A 19,129-nucleotide genomic window follows, 5' to 3' on the forward strand; every position below is an offset into this window, starting at 1 on the left:
TCCCATCTCATTTTCTTCTCCAACTTTAAAATCGTCCTACATCGCTGTAGAAGTACCGACCCAGTGTTTACAAAGTGAACGTGCAAGGAAGATCAGATGCCCTTTACAAAAACAAGGTAAAACAGCCATGTAGGACGATTTTGACGTTGAAGGAGAAAATGAGATGGGAGTTTTTCAACATAATCCTAACCGTATTGACCCGGAATGCACAGAGTTCACGCAGAGCTAGACAAGACGAGTGTTGAGGTTAAAATGTATATAAATTGTAAAAAAAAAAAAAGAAAAAAAAAATAGAAATTAACTAATCGTTTCGCTGGATAAGACTCTTCTTCCTCTGGGATCGTTTAGAGCTCTTTGAAGCTACATTTGAACTGCGCATTTTTGGAGGTTCAAACCCTTTTTATGAATATGAAGTATCATCCTCATACTTACATGGTGTTTTTAACTGTGTTCTTTATTCTTTTTGTCTAGCACGTGCTACTTCCTAGTCCATTATACTTTGCTCTGTCTTAGCTCAATCTTCTTGTGGTGTCTTCTGGTAATAAAAGTCTCCAACACACCTCAGAGATCACTGTTATCACATGTACAGTGATCTTTGAGCTCTCTTTCTTTTCATTTGCACAAAAAGAAATACAGCAGAATTGAGGTTAACAATGAAGACACTCAATATAATGCATGTTTTCTCTTTTCTCAGCCTTCTCTCAGCAGGGCTGTGTGAGAGACACCATAAAGGTAAGTCATAATATGACTTTTAAGTTTGTCAAATATGTACGAATGAGCATATTTGGATTTATAGGATACTGAAATCTTTCTCCGTTTTAGTTTACAAGCTGAAAATGGATGAGGGGTTGCTCATATTCCGTAGTGAACTTCCGTACACCGTTAGTGTTTACTACACCTCAGATTACTGTTATAAGGTATTTCAACATTGTTTTGTCTTGATAGTGACTTTCATTCTCCAAACTACAATTAAATAACAGCTATCTACCTCTTCTACAGTGTCTTTATCAGCACCTTGCCACAATTGGGAATGGCCAGAACAATTTTTCTGCGGTGGTGAGCACACAATTCACACTAACTCTAAAAATCACACCTGTGGATGGAAACGGCACTCTGTGCAGGTAAGAACTACATCCTAAATAATGATCTTTTCTAACTGAAGCCTTTTCAATAACCCTGTTTATAAATCAGGTACAGAACGACCTTACATAGGCTAGATATATAGCCCTAATAGCAGCCAATTGCATTTGCACTCACTGAGACTATTTATGACCATGTGCTTGAATGTGACCTGGCTTTAGTGCTGTCCTTTGGAGAATACCTCACTATGCATTGATCCCACTGCGTTTTGGGGTTAACAAGCTGACACCGGAATAATGATGAAAAAGACCATTAAAGCATCAAAGCTTGATGTTGGAAGGAAGAAACGTAGCAGTATTTACAGACAACCTGGGCCTCAAACAGTCATCAAGGTTTGGGACGTTTTCAAATAGGTTGTCGAGGGTGTCTGATTTCATAAGACAAGTCACAGTATCTCTCCTGCCGTACGGCTGGGGTCTAGTCCTGGGCTTCTTTAAGATCGATAGTGAGGTCCCTTTCCAGACCGAGCCATTATCGATTTACTTTCTCCCCCAAAGAACGTGCTGGGCGCTATGTCATTCCCAGGTCGATCAATAAAGGCTTATAGTGCACATTTTGGTGGATGAAAAAGGTGAAATGGGTTCAAAACTTGCAGTTCTCTAACTTGCTCTCTAGATGGCCACCTTCAGCCTTTTATTCCATTGTTTGTTTTCAACTCCATGCTACGTCAATGAGGCATTTATATGCAATACAATCATAAAATATTGGTGATAAACGATATAAATACTTGTTTGTTACTACTTTAGGTTAACATTTGCATGACAGGTTACTTACATCAGTCAGCAAACAATTTATGGTTAACAAGAAAACAGCAAATTCATAAAACTGAAAATGCTGGTGGTGATGATGTGTAACAGAAAATGCAAATAACATTTAAAAAAAGAAAAGCCCTTTAAGCAAAACGTTAAAAATTCAATAACCATCATCATGGCTATAACAAGATGATGGATGGATCAGTGTTTTATTACATGTTGATGACATTATTTCTCCTCTCTAGTCTGAGTCAGACATTTGAGGAAGCTGGCCATTATTCTTTCTGGATGACAAAGTCTGGACTGCTAAATGATGTAACCTGTTCTCTCACCGTGGATAAGAGTCCAAATAACGCGTACCTGCGTAAGTATGCATGTTGTGTAATTAAAAACATCAAAAAGACACGTATTGAGTTCCAAAGTTCAGCAGGAAAGCGCCTCTCTCATATCCCAGGAGTCAGATGAGACTGTATTGATCCGCTAAACTGCTCGTTTCTTGAAAAAAAAAAAAAAAACGGCTCAAAGAAAAGCTTTTTCTGCCATGTTTGTTTTGGAAGATGCCCCGGGAGGGGAGCATTGTGGGAAATACATTAGAGGAGCGTGAAGGATTAAAGCATAATGGGGTTTTGAAAGCACCACGCTCCATAATGCGCCGTCTACTTTGCAATAGTGCAGATTATGTTGTAGATCAGACTTTTAAGGGCAAGTAGCCATTATCCGTCAGATATATGGCCAGTGTGACTAAACTCCCGGCTATATGATGAGCTTCCATTAGCCGGACTGGCTGGTGATTACACTCCAGCTCCAAAGGGCTCTCACAACTTAAGTGATGGTGCTAGTGATCAGCAGATATTAAGAAGAACTGATGAGGGCACGGCAAAAAAACAGCCTGTTTTCAATTGAATTGCACTGCCCGGAGTGATCCCGTTAGTGGGTTTTTTGTTCCAGACTGATATTTTAAGGCTGTCTTGGTCTGAAAAATAGAAACTCTGACCTCAGCTTTGGGTTTTGTGATGATACTAAGCCGTAAATTGTACAAACATACAGTAATTATTTTGCTTAACCTTAAACTTTAATTAACATTTGGACTGAACTGCACTAATGAAAGTAACTTTAAGTGTTGCTGATTTTCAACTCAAGCAATTAGTGTTACATAATTTACTGTGAAATAAGAGTAGGATCATTTACTGAGGATAATTAGACAGTGATGATAAGCATTTATTGTATTACTTGTCACTAGAAATAAACACACGACAGCAATTGTCCTCGAAACCTGTAAGGGTGGGTTTTCGAGCATTTTATGCCATAGACCTCCAAATAGGATGACTGCTTACTAAAATAAAAATGGATTTAAATATGTTCAGGTATACAGACCTATTTTACTGTGTGCATAAAATATTATGAGTGATATTATATTGTAAGTAATAATCAGTATGATTTTTAATGTTTTTTTTTTAAAGATGTTTCTTACTGTCATCAAGACAGCATTTTTTAATCAAAATCCAGGAAAAAGCAGTAATATTATTTCAATGTAAATAACAATTTCTATATAAATATATTTTTTTACAATGTAATTTATTCCTGCGATGCAACGCTGAATTTTCAGCTTTATAAATCTTCAGTCTTCAGTGTCACATGATCCTTCAGAAATCATTCTAATGTGCTGATTTATTACTTCTATTATGAATGTTGACAACAGTTGTGCTGCTTAATATTTTTTAGGAACCTGTGATACATTTTTTCAGGATTCTTTAATTAATAAAAAGTTCAAAAGAAAAGCATTTTTTTTTTAAATTTAAAATAGAAATCTTTTGTAACAATATAAACTACCATTTAAAAGTTTGTGCTCAGTATTTTTTCTTTTCTTTTTTTTATTACTACTTTTATTCAGCAAGGATGTGTTAAATTGTTTATTAAAAAGGATAGCAAAGACTTACATTGTTAGAAAAGATTTATATTTTGAATAAATGTTGTTCTTTTTATCTTTTTATTCATCAAAGAATCCTAAAAAAGAACCAATGATTAAAAAATATTAAGCAGCACAACTGTTTCCAACATTGATAATAAAAGTAATAAATTATATATATCAATATTTTTATACTTTATTATGTCATTTAAATAAAGAAAACATATTCAATATTTTTACAAAATTAGTTTTTCTTTAAAGACATATGTCTTTAAAGAATAAATTATATTTTAAAATATATTAAACTAGAAAACCATTATTTTAAACTGTAATAATATTTCACAATATTACATTTTTTTTCTGTATTTTATTTCTGTTTTTTTCTTTTTTTAATTGTGATTAATGTACTGTTAAATTTAGTTAAAAATTGTATTTTACTTATTTAAACGAACTTTGTAAGCCTAAAACCTAAGAATCTCTAAATTTTCTACCTCACAAAACTTCTGAAGATTTTATTTTTTATTTATTTGTTTATTTACTGTTAAAACTTGGGCTGTTAATAGATTAAAACTATTAATTTAATTATTTTCAACCTGTTTTTAGAGAGAAAGATCTAACTGTCCAATTGTATCCAGTTGTATTTAAAAAAAATAGTGCATTATTTTATTTAGGTTAACTTTATTATTTATTTAGGTTAATGTATATATGCAAAATAAGGGACCCCAATTTGAACACTCCTGGATTAAATTTCTATTTTAGAATGTTGCTTTATTTTTAGTCGTTTTCTCACTAGCAACCGATTTGTATCTCTTGCCTCTTAACACTAGATTTACTAAACCTGCGCAATTTTGCGTAAATTCCCTGGACCTAACACCTACAAGCACCCTGCTGAGATTTTCACAGGCCTTTGTCCTCCTGCTTTTGTTGTGCAAACAGACCCATTACCTGTGAGGCCTGGCACATTTGCATTTTTTTACTCAGAATAACTCAGATCCAAGGCAGGCCAAACCTATGTGTGTGACAAACTTTCAGAAATGCCTGACGTATTTATCGTAATGAGTATATGTAAAATTATACACAAATTCACATACCTTCATGTGGTTATAGTCTGTTATCGTGTTGGGTTTCCTCTTTCTTTCGTCACGTTTTGGTGCATGGAACTTAGAACACACACAGTCTTCTTTTTTTTAGGGGCATAAATTGTCAAGTAGACACTGCCACTTCTAAGCACTGAAGTGGAGAATACCTCTCGCTGTGCAGTGTCTTTTGCAAGTTGAGGAAGTTTATGTCGGACTTTATTCACCGTGCCCAGTAGCGTTGTTTTGCGCTCCAGCAGTCTGTGCGACAGTGACAGTGAAGTAAAGAAATTGTCCGTTGTGACATTTCTCCCATTATCCAAAAATGGCTCCATCAGATTCATGACCACGCTTCTGCCAGTCTCTCTCCCTTCTGATGACTGGGGTCCTTTCCCAAGTAAGGAGATGCCTTGCAAACATATTTGGTCTCCAAATCCCTGGCCATCCAGAACTTGATCCCAAATTTGTCTGGCTTGGTTGCAATATACTGTGTGAATGGACAACGAACCTTGGTAGGGAACAGCTGTTCATCTATGGTCAGGTGTTCTCCTGGAGTGAAACTCTCAGCACAGTTCTTGTTGAAGCGTGTCCAGATGTCGGAAATCGCAGCAAATTTGTCTGTCTTCACCCGTTCTGCCCGCGTGTCCTTGTCATCAAATCAAAGGTGTTGCCCAGAAGGTGCCCAGAAGGTGTGCCAATTGCCCTCTGATTGCCCTCTGACTTGCACTGTCTACTTTTCTGCAATGACAATGCAGATTTTCCACTTGTGGGACTAATAAAGACAGATCAGAGGTGAACCAGGAACTGAGGGACAGATTTTTTTATGGTTGAAAGCTGGAGCGATCACACAAAAACAAAATTCGCTTTTGGTGTTATAATTCAGTGATGTGTTATAATTCTGTATGTGTACGAACATGTTTTCACACATTTTTTACAAATAAAACAGTTGTGTTCCCATATAATGTGAATGTGTGTCTTTAATATTTGCAGGTCAGTCAATGTGTGGGATATTTTGTATAGATACGGCAGGCATTTTTGAAGGTTTCTATGTCACACAGAGGTTTGGCCTGCCTTGGATCTGAGTTACTCTGAGTAAAAAAATGCAAATGTGCCAGGCCTCACAGGTAAATGGGTGTGTTTGCACAACAAAAGCAGGAGGAGAATCGAGCTGAAGAAGTGTGAAAATCTCAGCAGGGGTGATTCACACCTCAGGACTTTCACCAAAAAATAAAAAAGTCAGTAATTCTAGTGTTAAGTTAAAGGACATTTGAGGCATGACAAACATGACATACTTAAAGCTACTCTTAAGTGGGCACGGTGTTGGAAGTACACGCAGTGTTTATTTATCTCAGGGCCAGTTTGTCCAGGCTCCTGCGCTCAGTCATCACTATAGTATCATCACAGTTTCACTGTTTCCCCTTGTGTCATCAAGTGTATTCACACTTTGATCAAATGGTCCTTTCTGTGTTTGTTTTTCCGCAAAAGGTCTCCACTGTGCCATTGAAAAGTAATTGCTTGAGATCACCGCGTGCAACATGTCCATTTGATTAGCCATAATATTCTGTGTGAGGGCTTTTGTCCATGTTTTGATTATAAAAGATGATAAACGGTGAGCTTCCAATTTAGCCCTTATGTAAGCATTATGTAACAACTCAATTTAGTTTCATGGAAAGTGAAAAAGTATATCAAATGCTCCAGTCTGACTTTCGTTTTATCTCACCATATACACAAATTCAATAAAGACGTCTGTACAGCTTCCAAATAGTTATGAGGCATTTTTGCTTCCCGTTTTACACCTTCCCTTCCCTTAAGCAGTCAGTATCTTGGAGGACGGCCTCTGACAGCCAATATGATCCATTCCATCATGCACTGTGAAAATATTGCCTCAGTGCATGGCCTTATTGGAGACCCAAGGCTAGGGTTTCATAGATTGATTGTACGCCTATAGACTGGTTTCAGATTACATAAAAGGACACTGCTGGATTCTTGAGAGCTCCCTTGTGGCACAGCATGGGTGACAGAGGCTGTTCAGAGCAAAGGCTGAGAAAATCGTAGAAACTGATCATGTTTGTAACCCTTTATTTTTAATTACTGTAACAGAATAGTTGCTGTCTTCAAGAACATTCACAGAATCCTTATTGATAAACAATATAAAAACAAGTTCTCCTTGTAATACTCACAAAAACAGCAGAAGTTGTTTGTATAATCATTGCTCTCATGTATTTGATATTGATTCCTCAGCGCTGTTGGCGGCATTCTTGATTCTGGCTTCTATTGCTGTATTTTGGGCTTCTTTGCCTTATATACTCAGGTAACAATATTACTTGTTTTTCCAGTTACACTGCGGTTCAAAATTTTGTGGTTAATAAGATTTTTTTAAGGAATGAATACTTTTATTCAGCAAGGATGCATTAAATTAATCAAAAGTGACAGTAAAGACATTTATAATGCTGTGGAAGAGTTATATTTTAAATAAATGCTATTCTATTGAACTTTCTGAAAATTCAGTTTTGACATCGCAAGAATAAAATACATTTAAAAATATATTAAATAGAAAGCAGTTTTTTAGCCGTTATTTTTATCAAATAAATGTAGCATTGGTTGAGCCTAACAGCCTTCTTTCAAAACCAAACTTTTGAGCAGTATAGCTTTTCTAAAAGTTGATTAAGTTGGTTTCACAATAAAATACTGTTTTATACCACTACAGATGGAGCTGTATACAGAAGCTAAAGAAACGCAGATGCCGTCGTGGGTCTCAAAACTCCATAGAAATGGTGAGGGCAAAACGGTTCATGCATGATACAATAGGAACAGATGTTATGCATCATACACTGTGCATTTGTTTATGGTTAGTTCATAGCCATTGTAATCTCCAATTTCCAGGATGATCACATCTAAAATGCAAACGTCTGATAGAGATATCCAAGGAGCCTTGTAGAGGATATAGTTTAATTTTCTGAGATCTTGTTTGATTGTCCTGGTCTGAGAGTTTGATTAGCTTTGTCTGCGGTCTATCATCCAGTTGTTTGGAGAGCCAGAGCAGGAAGAGGGTAATGCTAATTCCTTTGTGATGAATCTAACTGCCATCACAAGACCATATGGTGAATGGGAACATATTTCTTTGGAAATGAGAGAAACTATTCATGCTTCCCAAACATGTACTAGGCTGCTCATGCTCCACAAACATGGCCAAAGCAATGACTGATATTGATCATTAATATATATTTATAGTATGCTCATTTGACAAACCGGTTGCTACCTGATCTCACAACAAAAACGTACCTGTGGGAACTTTCACAAAAATATGAAAAATGAAATACATACCAATAACTACATATCACTGCAGTTTTTAACAGAAAAGAACACTAGCGGCGATAAAACAGTAAGCACTTGTAATCGTTTTCGTACACAGTTATGATTACAACTCCATATGTTTGGCTTTCCAGGCATAAGTAGTTTAGCCGGCACAGAATTGGAATCCTTGGGTGAGAATCCTGTGAAAAACATGACTCATGATGAAAGAGCTGAAAGATGAGAGATCAAAAAACAAGCTAAAATGGCATGCTTACGATTGCGTTTTTACGTCACATTTGCTTTTGTTCATATTATTGGGTAGGTTTAGTTGTAGTACAGATGGTACGTTGTGATACGTGACGTAGTGTTAAAGTTATAGCATCACTCAACGGACATTTCAGAAGTCAAGTCAGAACTGCGGTGACACTTACAAAACTAACATCACATAAAACGTGCCATATGTACGTTCATCTGTTCCGGGGGAAAAAACAAACACTCTTTTAACGCCACTGAGTGGTCATCTCACAACGCATATGAAATGTACATGGTGGTATGTATTACGCATCTCGTAAAAAAGTTCCCACAGGTACGTTTTATCATGAGATCAGTTTGGACAAACCATAATCAATACTTTTTCCTAACAAATCAGTGTCAAGTGCTAAGTATGTATATGTGTGTGTATATATACAGTCAAGCCCGAAATTATTCATACCCCTGGCAAATTCTGACTTAAAGTTACTTTTATTCAACCAGCAAGTTTTTTTTTTTATTAGAAATGACACAAACGTCTCCCAGAAGATAATAAGACGATGTACAAGAGGAATTATTGTGGAAAAAAATATTACTCATCTTTTATTTACATTTGAACAAAAAGTGGCATGTCCAAAATTATTCATACCCTTCTCAATAATCAATAGAAAAGCCTTTATTGGCTATTACAGCAATCAGACACTTCCTATAATTGCTAACCAACTTTTTGCATGTCTCCACTGGTATTTTTGCCCATTCATCTTTAGCGATGAGCTCCAACTCTTTCAGGTTGGAGGGTCTCCTTGCCATCACCCTGATCTTTAGTTCCCTCCACAGATTCTCAATTGGATTTAAGTCAGGACTCTGACTGGGCCACTGCAAAACGTTAATGTTTTTGTCTGCTAACCATTTGTTCACCACTTTTTCTGTGTGTTTTGGGTCGTTGTCGTGCTGAAATGTCCACTGGTGCCCAAGCAAAGTTTCTCTGCAGACTGCCTGATGTTGTTGTTGATAATTTTGATGTATTGCTCCTTTTTCATGCCCCCCCCCCCCCCCAAAACATTAGGTTCCCACCACCATGTTTGACAGTGGGGATGGTGTTCTTAGGATTCTCCTTTTCTAAGGCTTCTCCTTTTTTACGCCAAATGAAGGCTACATCATTGTGTTCAAACAATTCAATTTTTGTTTCATCTGACCCTAAAACAGAAGACCAGAAGTCTTCTTCTTTGTCCAGATGAGCATTTGCAAAGGCCAAGCGGGCTTTTGTGTGCCTTATCTGGAGAAGTAGTGTCCTCCTTGGTCTGCGTCCGTGGAACCCAGTGGTGTGCAGTGTTTGTTGGACTGTCTGCCTTGAGATGTTGCCACCAGCAGAGCACAGATTCATCAGGATAGCCTTGGTGGTGATCCTTGGATTCTTTTTTACCTCTCTCACTATCCTCCTGGCCAGCACAGGTGTCACTTTTGGCTTCCAACCACGTCCTCTGAGATTTTACACAGTGCGGAACGTCTTGTATTTTTTAATAATACTTTGCACTGTAGCCACTGGAGCTTCAAAACATTTAGATATGGTCTTATAACCCTTTCCTGACTTGTGAGCAGCCACAATGCACAGCCCAGGTCCTCAGTGAGCTCCTTTGCCTTAGCCATGACTGTCCACAAACCAACAGCAGAGAGCTTCTGTTTTTCACCTGTTGAGTTGATTAAAACAGCTGTTCCCAATGAATCAGGGTAATTAGGATGCTTTAGAACAGCTTGGACTATTTGGAATGGTATAGAACTTTGGATTTTCCCATAGACTGTGACAGTTTGCAAAGGGTATGAATAATTTTGGACATGCCACTTTTTGTTCAAATGTAAATAAAAGCTGAGAAATATTTTTTTCCACAATGATGCCTCTTGTACATCGTCTTATTATCTTTTGGGAGAAGCCTGTGTCATTTCCGGTCAAAAAATCCCTTGCTGATTGAATAAAAGTAACTTTAATTCAGAATTTGCCAGGGGTATGAATAATTTTGACCAGAAATATATCTAAACAAACTAAAACATTTTTGTCTTTTTAGGATGAGGCAAATAATGAACAATCTGTGGACAAAAGCAAACCAAAGTCATCAAGACTGAAGTCACTGGACACATTTCGAGGGTATGTGCCAAAAAATGGCTTTTCAGTTATTTGGCCTAAAATGGTAACTTAATTTTGAACCACTTGAACTCTCTAAATTCCATGAACTTATTAATACCTATCAATTGTCATTGACTTGACGGCCACATTCACTCAGAGAATGTATTGTGGGACTAAAGAGATTGTAAGAGGTCACAGGCTGGACATACACTCACTCGGGCCATTGTTTACAGAGGTCGCTCTAGGCATCATCTCTAATATATTTTGCCTCTGTGCAGGGGAACAGTGGATTGCTGTTGAGCAAGGGTGATGTGATTTAATCGGGAAGCCCAGCAGGGCTTGATAGTGGCTCGGGGGCAAACGCAGAAGCACGCCTCACTCGAAACAGGAAGCTGCTACGGTTTTGACCTCTCACTTCCCAGTAATTGATGTAATAATACAAGCAGCATATCAGCACATATTCAGCAGGCTGTAGATCTGGAGCTGGAGAGGATATGACTTCCTAGATCAAGATTTGTGTAATGGATAATCCATGTGTGTTGCAAAAGTGCTTTTCAGATAGCAATCACCAGTGGCAATTTGTACTATCAATGACAGTAAGAATAACAAGCTTTTATGGTTCTTAGAATTGCCCGTCACCATACTTTTGTTTTTTCACGGTCTCTTTCTGTGAAAGTTTTGGCGCCATTCATAAATGCTCCATTCACATTCGTAATGATATTCCTTGTAAACCGCAGTGCTGATAAAAACAGATGTTCCCTCTCAGTCTATACCTGCTTTTACTCTTGGAAAAGAAACAGTCCATTTCCTTGTTAAGCCTAATGGTTTTGTCAGTCTGGCTGGAGACTTTGCTTCTTTGTTCAACGTTTCCTTTATTTCAGCCTAAGTATTCTGTAATCTGGCATCAGAATGTTGAATTTGAATATGATATAGACATCATCTCATACATATAGACTCAGAGGATGACATCACAGCTGGCTTGTCAGGTCCGTTGATTCATGATGCCGAGGTAATATTGGATTCTGCAACACATGCATGATATTTCACAAGAGCTTAGCAGCTATTGTGGGTCCAAAACAAAATCAACACTACCAAATTCACATGGGACATGGGATTTGGCTATACACGGATCTTAATAATGTCAGTGGTTGTCTTTGGCTCTTTGCAAGAATATCAGCCTAGAGAAAGCCTGTAGTGTTGCAACTCCCTTGCTGTATAACATGAAATATGGCCTGTCCAGCAATGAGTCAAAACTTTTCACTGAAGACAGAAGCATCTGTCATCTGCCCACCGCCCTGGTGAAATTGTTGCGGCTACGGTTTTTCTCCAAGCTGAAGAACAGCGCCCTCAATTCATCAGTTGCCATCAACATGATATATAGTATAACTGTAGACTTTGTTTGCATTTTAATTTTTTAAAAAGGATCTGGTTTTTAATCTCGCCGGCCAAAAGCCTGCAGCCAGTTTCCTCATATTTGTGATTACAAATTGACGTTTGTGGTTTTGTGATGGTAAGTTATGCTAACAGCAAATGTGCTCATTTAGTTAAATATACTCTGTACTTTCCGTAGCAGAAACAAGACATTTTGCTAACTTACATCTCTTTACTCTTCATAAACATTTTCGTTTTGTACTTGGTGACTGGCATGAATCAGATAGACAACCAAAAATAAAATTTCTGTCATCATTTACTCACCTTTAGATGATGTTCCAAACCTGTATGAATTTCTTTTTTCTGCCAAACACAAAAAAAATAAGATATTTTGAAGAATGTGAGTAACCAAGTAGCTGATGGTCATCATAGATTTTTTCATATTCAATGGGGACCATCATCTCTTTGGATCCAGAATTAAAATTTTTGATAAACTATCCCTTTAATTATGTAATTTAATTAGGGGCCAAGCACCAAAGGTGTTGGCATAACGCTTGCAGGAAAGTTATGAAATTTGGCACACAGATAGAGGACAGTCTCAACATTAACCATAGCAAATTTGAAGTCTGTAACTTAAACCCTCTAGCGCCACTAATAGTTCAAATTTGCACATATGTTTATGCTAATAACTTGAACCAGAAAGTTTAGAAGCATGTCAAGATTTTTCACAATTTTTAATTCACCAAAATTAGCTGAGATCATCTTGAGACCTGGATAAAAGTTATGGAACTCAAGTAGATTACTCAAACCGTTCTCGAATAACGCAAAGAAATTTTACGAAGAGCACGCCAAAATGGACGTGAGGCTGTATCTCCACAACACTTTAGTGTATTGAGACCATACTTGGTGTGCATTATAATAACCATGACCTGAGGCGATCCTGCACAGTTTTGGCATAGCGCCACCTAGTAGTCAGGAGATATGAAAAATGGTCATTTTTGCATGTAACTTTTGAATGGTTTGGCCAAAAATCACAAAACTGGTCTCTTGATTTGGTGCACCATATCCAGTTTTCGCATGTCAGCCATTTTGGCCATCGCCTTTTTTGAATTTTGTTGTAAAATGCTATATTTTGTGTCGCATTGGTGTTGTTATACGAAACAATCATTTTAACACATCAACGGATTTGCTTGAATGATGCCAAACTGTATCAAAGGATGTATCTCTGCAAAGCTTTGACATATGTGACCCTGGACCACAAAACCAGTCTTAAGTAGCACATGTATATTTGTAGCAATAGCCAAAAATACATTGTATGGGTCAAAATGATCGATTTTTCTTTTATGCCAAAAATCATTAGCATATTAAGTAAAGCTCAACTTTTAAGGCGATTTTCTCAATATTTAGATTTTTTTGCACACTCAGACAGTTGTATCTCAGACAAACATTGTCCTATTTTAACAAAGCCGTATATCAATGAGAAGCTTATTTACTCAGCTTTCAGATGACATAAGAATCCCAGTTTCGACAAATTTACATCTATGACTGGTTTTGTGGTCCAGGGTCACATATGTCATTGCCACCTCACACTAACCATGCCACATCAATTTGGTAACAGTGCCATCTATTGGTCAAAAGTGATAAACCATTAATGTAAAGCCATTAACTATTATTAATGAGATTTCCAAAAATGCTAATAACTTTTGATTAAATTAGCCTATTGTAATAATCTCTGCTATAAAAAAAATTCTTGGGTCATCCCGAGAACTTTAAATACCAATTTTGCCATACTCAGCCAAACTGTCCGCCATTTTGATTTTCTAACTCCTCCTAGACTGTTTGTCTGATTTTCACCAAATTTGAGTCAGATCACCTTCAGACTGTGCTGACAAAAAGGTATGGTTTTCGTGTCGATAGACAAAACAGTTTTTGGATAGCGCCGCAACAAATTTGAGACATGATGCCAAAATGACTCTGAGGCTGTATTTCTGCAAACCTTTGACATATTGACACCAATCTTTGTGTGTACCATTGCCACCTCACACAGAACACATGCAATCAATTTGATAACAGCGCCACCTATTGGTCAAAAGTTAATCACATTGTAAGTTACTAGTGGTTGTATATGATTTTTTAGACATGCTGACTAAAATCATCTTTAAATGGCTTCAATTGCTCATTGGTGCAGTTGGTCTGATGCTTGTTACCTTGCTTATGTAGTGCTTGACCACAATAATTGCTGCTTGCAGCTATATTTTGAATGTGAATCGTACTCCCATTGTAAGTTATTTTATTCAACTAATATTTTGACATATTTAAGTATTTCCATATCCATATATATTAATCACAAATGTGTTTATATACATTACAAATCACAAATGATTAGCATCAACTACGTAATTTATTTTGAATGTAAAAGATTTTTATGTTGCACTCCCATTGCATTTGTCATACTGAAGTATTCAACTGTTACCTGTACTATTTTTATTTGAAATCTCAGGCTTTTTGCAGTGAAAACTGCAGTGTATATAAATTACAAATGTGCCCACTCAGGGATTACAAAGAGCTATAGCTCTGGAATAAAATGACAATGACAAATATACACTGGGAGTTCCTGCCAAAATACATTTTGTACTTGTTAACAGCAGTGGTTAATAAGAGGCAACACAAAGACACAACATTGTTTTAGTGTCTGTTGCAGTTTTTTGGTGACTTACAGGTTATGACAGAAAGACAAAGGAAGCTTAAAGCAATAAAATGCTTAACTTGCCCTGGAAGGGTTTTTTTTTCAAGAGAGTAAAAGCCTCCCAAACACTGAGGGGTTTTTAATTAAAATGATTGGCTATAACATGCTATATTGCAAACATTGTGCCATAGTCTCATCTTGAAAATGACTTAACCTTTGTCATCGTTACTATGGATACTAATGGATGCAGTCGCAAAGTGTGTGTGTGAAAAAGTATGTGTGTAAAAGAGAGAGAGAAGAAAGACAAAGACATGCTTACTTTAATAGTGCTCTTTAGAGGATGGCATGTGATTAAAATCTTGTATCAGCAGGTTAGGCCTAAAAGGAGCAGTAATGGTCTCTGTTCTGATCTCCTAATTGAATTTGGTGAGGAAAAATTTAGATCGTTTAGATAAAGCGAAGTTTATCTGAAGGTCCATACAGCGCTTTAGTTTCTCAGTATGTTCTTATACAGAGAAACCAAAGAGAATGCAATTCAACGCAATCCAAGTGTTAATAGCTGAGGTGTTGTCTTAGGGTCTGATCACAAAAATCAATGTCATGTCCACGGGTATATTTATGCTGTATAGTGCGAACATGCATTTTCTGACGTGCAATAAAAAGCATCTCCTGCTGTTGCTAATTCAATGTAGTGTTCCATCATGCACAGTAAGTTGCAGCTTGGCTTCCTTGCGCTAAGTTACACGTCTACAATAAATTACAGCGGAGGGCTTTAGTCAGCACTTCTGGGTGAGGCGATTCAGAGGACAACCGTTCATTTCCTGAGTGATTCATAATGCTTAGGTTGCATTACCTTACACAGCATTTCGTCTCTGATATATAAAACAAATGCCACACCCTTTGGCCTTATGATCCATAATACTGATACAGTGTACCTCAGATGTGCAAGTGACAGTTGGGGTACCCAAGGATATTGTAAAGATAATTTATCATTTTTGTCACTTTTGATCAGTTTGATGCATCCTTGATGAATGAATATATTAATTTCTTTAAAACAAAATCTTACTAAACCCAAACCTTTGAATGGTAACGTATGTTGTAGGTCATAAATTGTAAGAATATTCAGAATGTCATTTGGTAAAAAAAAAAAAAAAAAATCAAATGAAAAGAAGAATCAACAAGTTAAAGAGCTTCTGGCATCTTTTGTCAAAATCTTTGTTGAAATTCTGCTTGTTAACAGTATTAAGCATTAATATTTGCTTAATATTATTTACTGAAATATATTTGAATTAAAAAATACTCCATATTCTGGTTAAATTGTGAAATGTGTCATTTTGTTTACAGTTTCTCCCTGACGGTCATGGTATTTGTGAACTATGGTGGAGGTGGATACTGGTTTTTTCATCATGCACCTTGGAATGGTGAGTTATTTTACTGATTGGTTACATATATGATGATCTGGGATAATATCTCTAATTTTCAATCTATACACGACTCCATATTGCAACTGCAAAATTACTGCAAATGTATCAAAATGTGCATATATATATATATATATATATGTGTGTGTGTGTGTGTGTGTGTGTGTGACCCTGGACCACAAAACCAGTCTTAAGTCGCTGGGGTATATTTGTAGCAATAGCCAAAAATACATTGTATGGGTCAAAATTATTGATTTTTCTTTTATGTCAAAAATCATTAGGAAATTAAGTAAAGATCATGTTCCATGAAGATTTTTTGTAAAATTCCTACTGTAAACCTATCCAAATGTAATTTTTGATTAGTAATATGCATTGTTAAGAACTTAATTTGGACAACTTTAAAGGTGATTTTCTCAGTATTTTGATTTTTTGCACCCTTAGATTTCAGATTTTCAAATAGATGTATCTCGGCCAAATATTGTCCTATCCTAACAAACCATACATCAAGCTTACACAAAGCTTATTTATTGAGCTTTCATATGATGTATATATCTCAGTTTTGTAAAATTTAACCTTATGACTGGTTTTGTGGTCCAGGGTCACATGTATGTATGTATATATATATATATATATATATATATATATATATATATATATATATATATATATATATATATACGGTGCCTTGCGAAAGTATTCATACCCCTTAATTTTTTTCACGTTTTATGTTGCTGCCTGTTTTAAATGACTTCTTTTCCACATGAATCTACACTCCATGCATCATAATGACAAAGCAAAAACAGAATTGTCACAACTGCCTAATTATTTTTAATAAAACTGAAATCAGTACATTGCATAAGTATTCATACCCTTAGCTCAGTACTTAGCTCAGAAGTTATTTTGGATATGATGCAACAAGATTTGCACATCAACAGTTGGCAATTATCTGACATTCTTTGCCTCACCTCTTCACCTCTCAAGTTCTGACAGTTTGCATGGTTTTTTCATTTTTCATTCAGACATTTTCAGGTTTCTCCAGAAATGTTTGATTGGGTTTAAGCCCAGGCTGGGCCACTCAAGGACATTAACAGTGTTGTGGCACTCTTGCTGTGTGCTTAGAGTCATTGTTCTGATGAAAGGTGAACCTTCTGCCCAGTCTGAGATTCTGAATGCTCTGAACTGGGTTTTCATCAAGGGTATCTCAATATTTTGGTGCATTGAGCTTTTCTTCTACTCTGATGATTCCCTAAGTCCCTGCTACTAAAAAACAGTTCCACAGCATGAGGCTGCTGCTACCAGCACACTTTACTATTGGGATGGTACTCTGCAGGTAATGAGCAATGCCTGGTTTCCTTCAAACATGATTGGAATTGAGGTTCTTTTTCGCAAATTCCAAGTGTGTTTTGATGATTTCATTATTGAGTCTTGCCACAAAGATCGGTGAAGTGTTGCAGTAATGTTTGTCCTTCTGTAAGTTTTCATTATTGGCATATATTATCATGGAGCTCAACTAGAGTGACCATCAGGTTCTTGGTCACTACTCTAGCCAAGGCCTTTCTTGATCAATTGCTCAGTTTTGCCAGAAGGCCAGTTCTAGTAAGAGCTGTGGTTGTTTCAAACTTTTTCTATTAAGGGTAACAGAGACGTATGCTTCTGTGAACCTTCAATGTAGCAGTTTTTTTCTTAACTCTTCCCCAGATGTGTGGCTTGATGCAGTCTTGTCTCTGAGCTCTACAGATTTTTTATTTATTTATTTATTTATTTATTTTTTACCTCAGGGCTTGGTTTTTGCTTTGATATGCAGTTAAGCTGTTAGATCTTTTTTTGCCAGAGGTTAACTTTACTCAAAGTCTAGTAACATCCACACACAATATGAATGCTCCTGAGCTAAATTTCAACTGTCCCAGGTATAAATACTTATGTAATGGAATTAATTAGGTTTTTAATTAAAAAAAAAAAAAGATGTTAAAAACATGTTTTTTCGCTTTGCCATTATGGTGAATGGAGTGTAGATTGATGTGGAAAAAGGTAGTTTTAAACAATTTAACATAAACATAACAAAATGTGAAAAAATTAAGGGGTATGAATACTTTCGCAAGGCACTGTATATACAGTTTTGTGAAATATCACCTTGCAATTGTTTATGAGATTTCCAATTCTGAAATGAATAACTCTGTATAAACTGTTTTTTAAAAAACAGCTTCAACCTCGCTGTTAATTTAGCCATTTTAATCATTCAGTAAGTAAATCATTCAAAGCCGTTATTGAGTTTTTTGCTTTTTTCTAGTTTGAAATGAACGAGAATCATTCAAGTGCTTCTGAGCATTCAGTCTTTCAATTTGTCAACTAAAATTATTTGGCTTCTGAATGTTTTATTTAAACATTTTACATTTTCAGCGCTTGTTTTTTTGTTTTGTTTTTTGTTATTTTGGCTGGAACCAACTTAGAAATACACACTTACATATGTGCCCTAAAGCTATTAATTAGGCATTTTTACATTTTTAAATACCACTAATTAGGTACATAATTTAAGAAATGAAAGCTAAAATGACGCCTCACAAATCTTTACGAACGACCAAAGACATAATGTACTGATATCAAATACTTACATTTAAAGTGCTGCCTTATCAAAGAGACACATTAATTCAGCATGCATTTTATACTTCGCATCTACGGTATGACTTTTGGATGAACATCCTCAAAGGACGCAGATGAGAAGGGGTTGCATGTTAAATTTTAATGGGGGTCTATTACGAAGCACATCTCCTGGAGTATTCACAGATGAACTCAATTTAAGGCTCATAATGGCCTCTTCATCATATCAGCAAAATTGTATTGATCATAAGGGAAAGCAGATGGATTTTCATATTACTGTGAGGCCTCCTCTGTCATGGCTGTATGAGCATTTATAAATCATTTGCTGTCTGAAAATCGAAAAATAATGAGAAAACAATGTTTTTAAGGCACACAATCTTTTATCATCAGTTACTTCACTCTTGAGTGACAGCATTTGTTTACAATTAAGTGCGATTATGAGGATAAAACTTGATGATTTTGTCAGTCATTCAGCAAGAAGATAATGCATTTTCTACGTGTCAGTCAAATAGCCAACTTT

At 36.3% G+C, this 19,129-nt stretch overlaps 1 protein-coding gene across 1 annotated transcript in view; it reads left to right on the forward strand.

Annotated features, from left to right (window-relative positions):
- Positions 1-599: 599 nt before the first annotated feature.
- LOC141325326 (heparan-alpha-glucosaminide N-acetyltransferase) overlaps positions 600-19,129 on the forward strand; it is a 52,401-nt gene continuing 33,871 nt past the window's right edge. The window contains exons 1-8 of the mRNA XM_073833931.1: positions 600-732; positions 823-917; positions 1,000-1,121; positions 2,138-2,256; positions 7,116-7,185; positions 7,582-7,648; positions 10,478-10,557; positions 15,938-16,014. Of these exons, the coding sequence (XP_073690032.1) occupies positions 654-732; positions 823-917; positions 1,000-1,121; positions 2,138-2,256; positions 7,116-7,185; positions 7,582-7,648; positions 10,478-10,557; positions 15,938-16,014 (709 nt within the window). The 5' untranslated portion in view covers positions 600-653. The remainder of the gene's footprint in view (positions 733-822; positions 918-999; positions 1,122-2,137; positions 2,257-7,115; positions 7,186-7,581; positions 7,649-10,477; positions 10,558-15,937; positions 16,015-19,129) is intronic.

This window comes from Garra rufa, chromosome 2 (assembly GCF_049309525.1).
Source record: "Garra rufa chromosome 2, GarRuf1.0, whole genome shotgun sequence".
Lineage (NCBI taxonomy): Eukaryota > Metazoa > Chordata > Actinopteri > Cypriniformes > Cyprinidae > Garra > Garra rufa.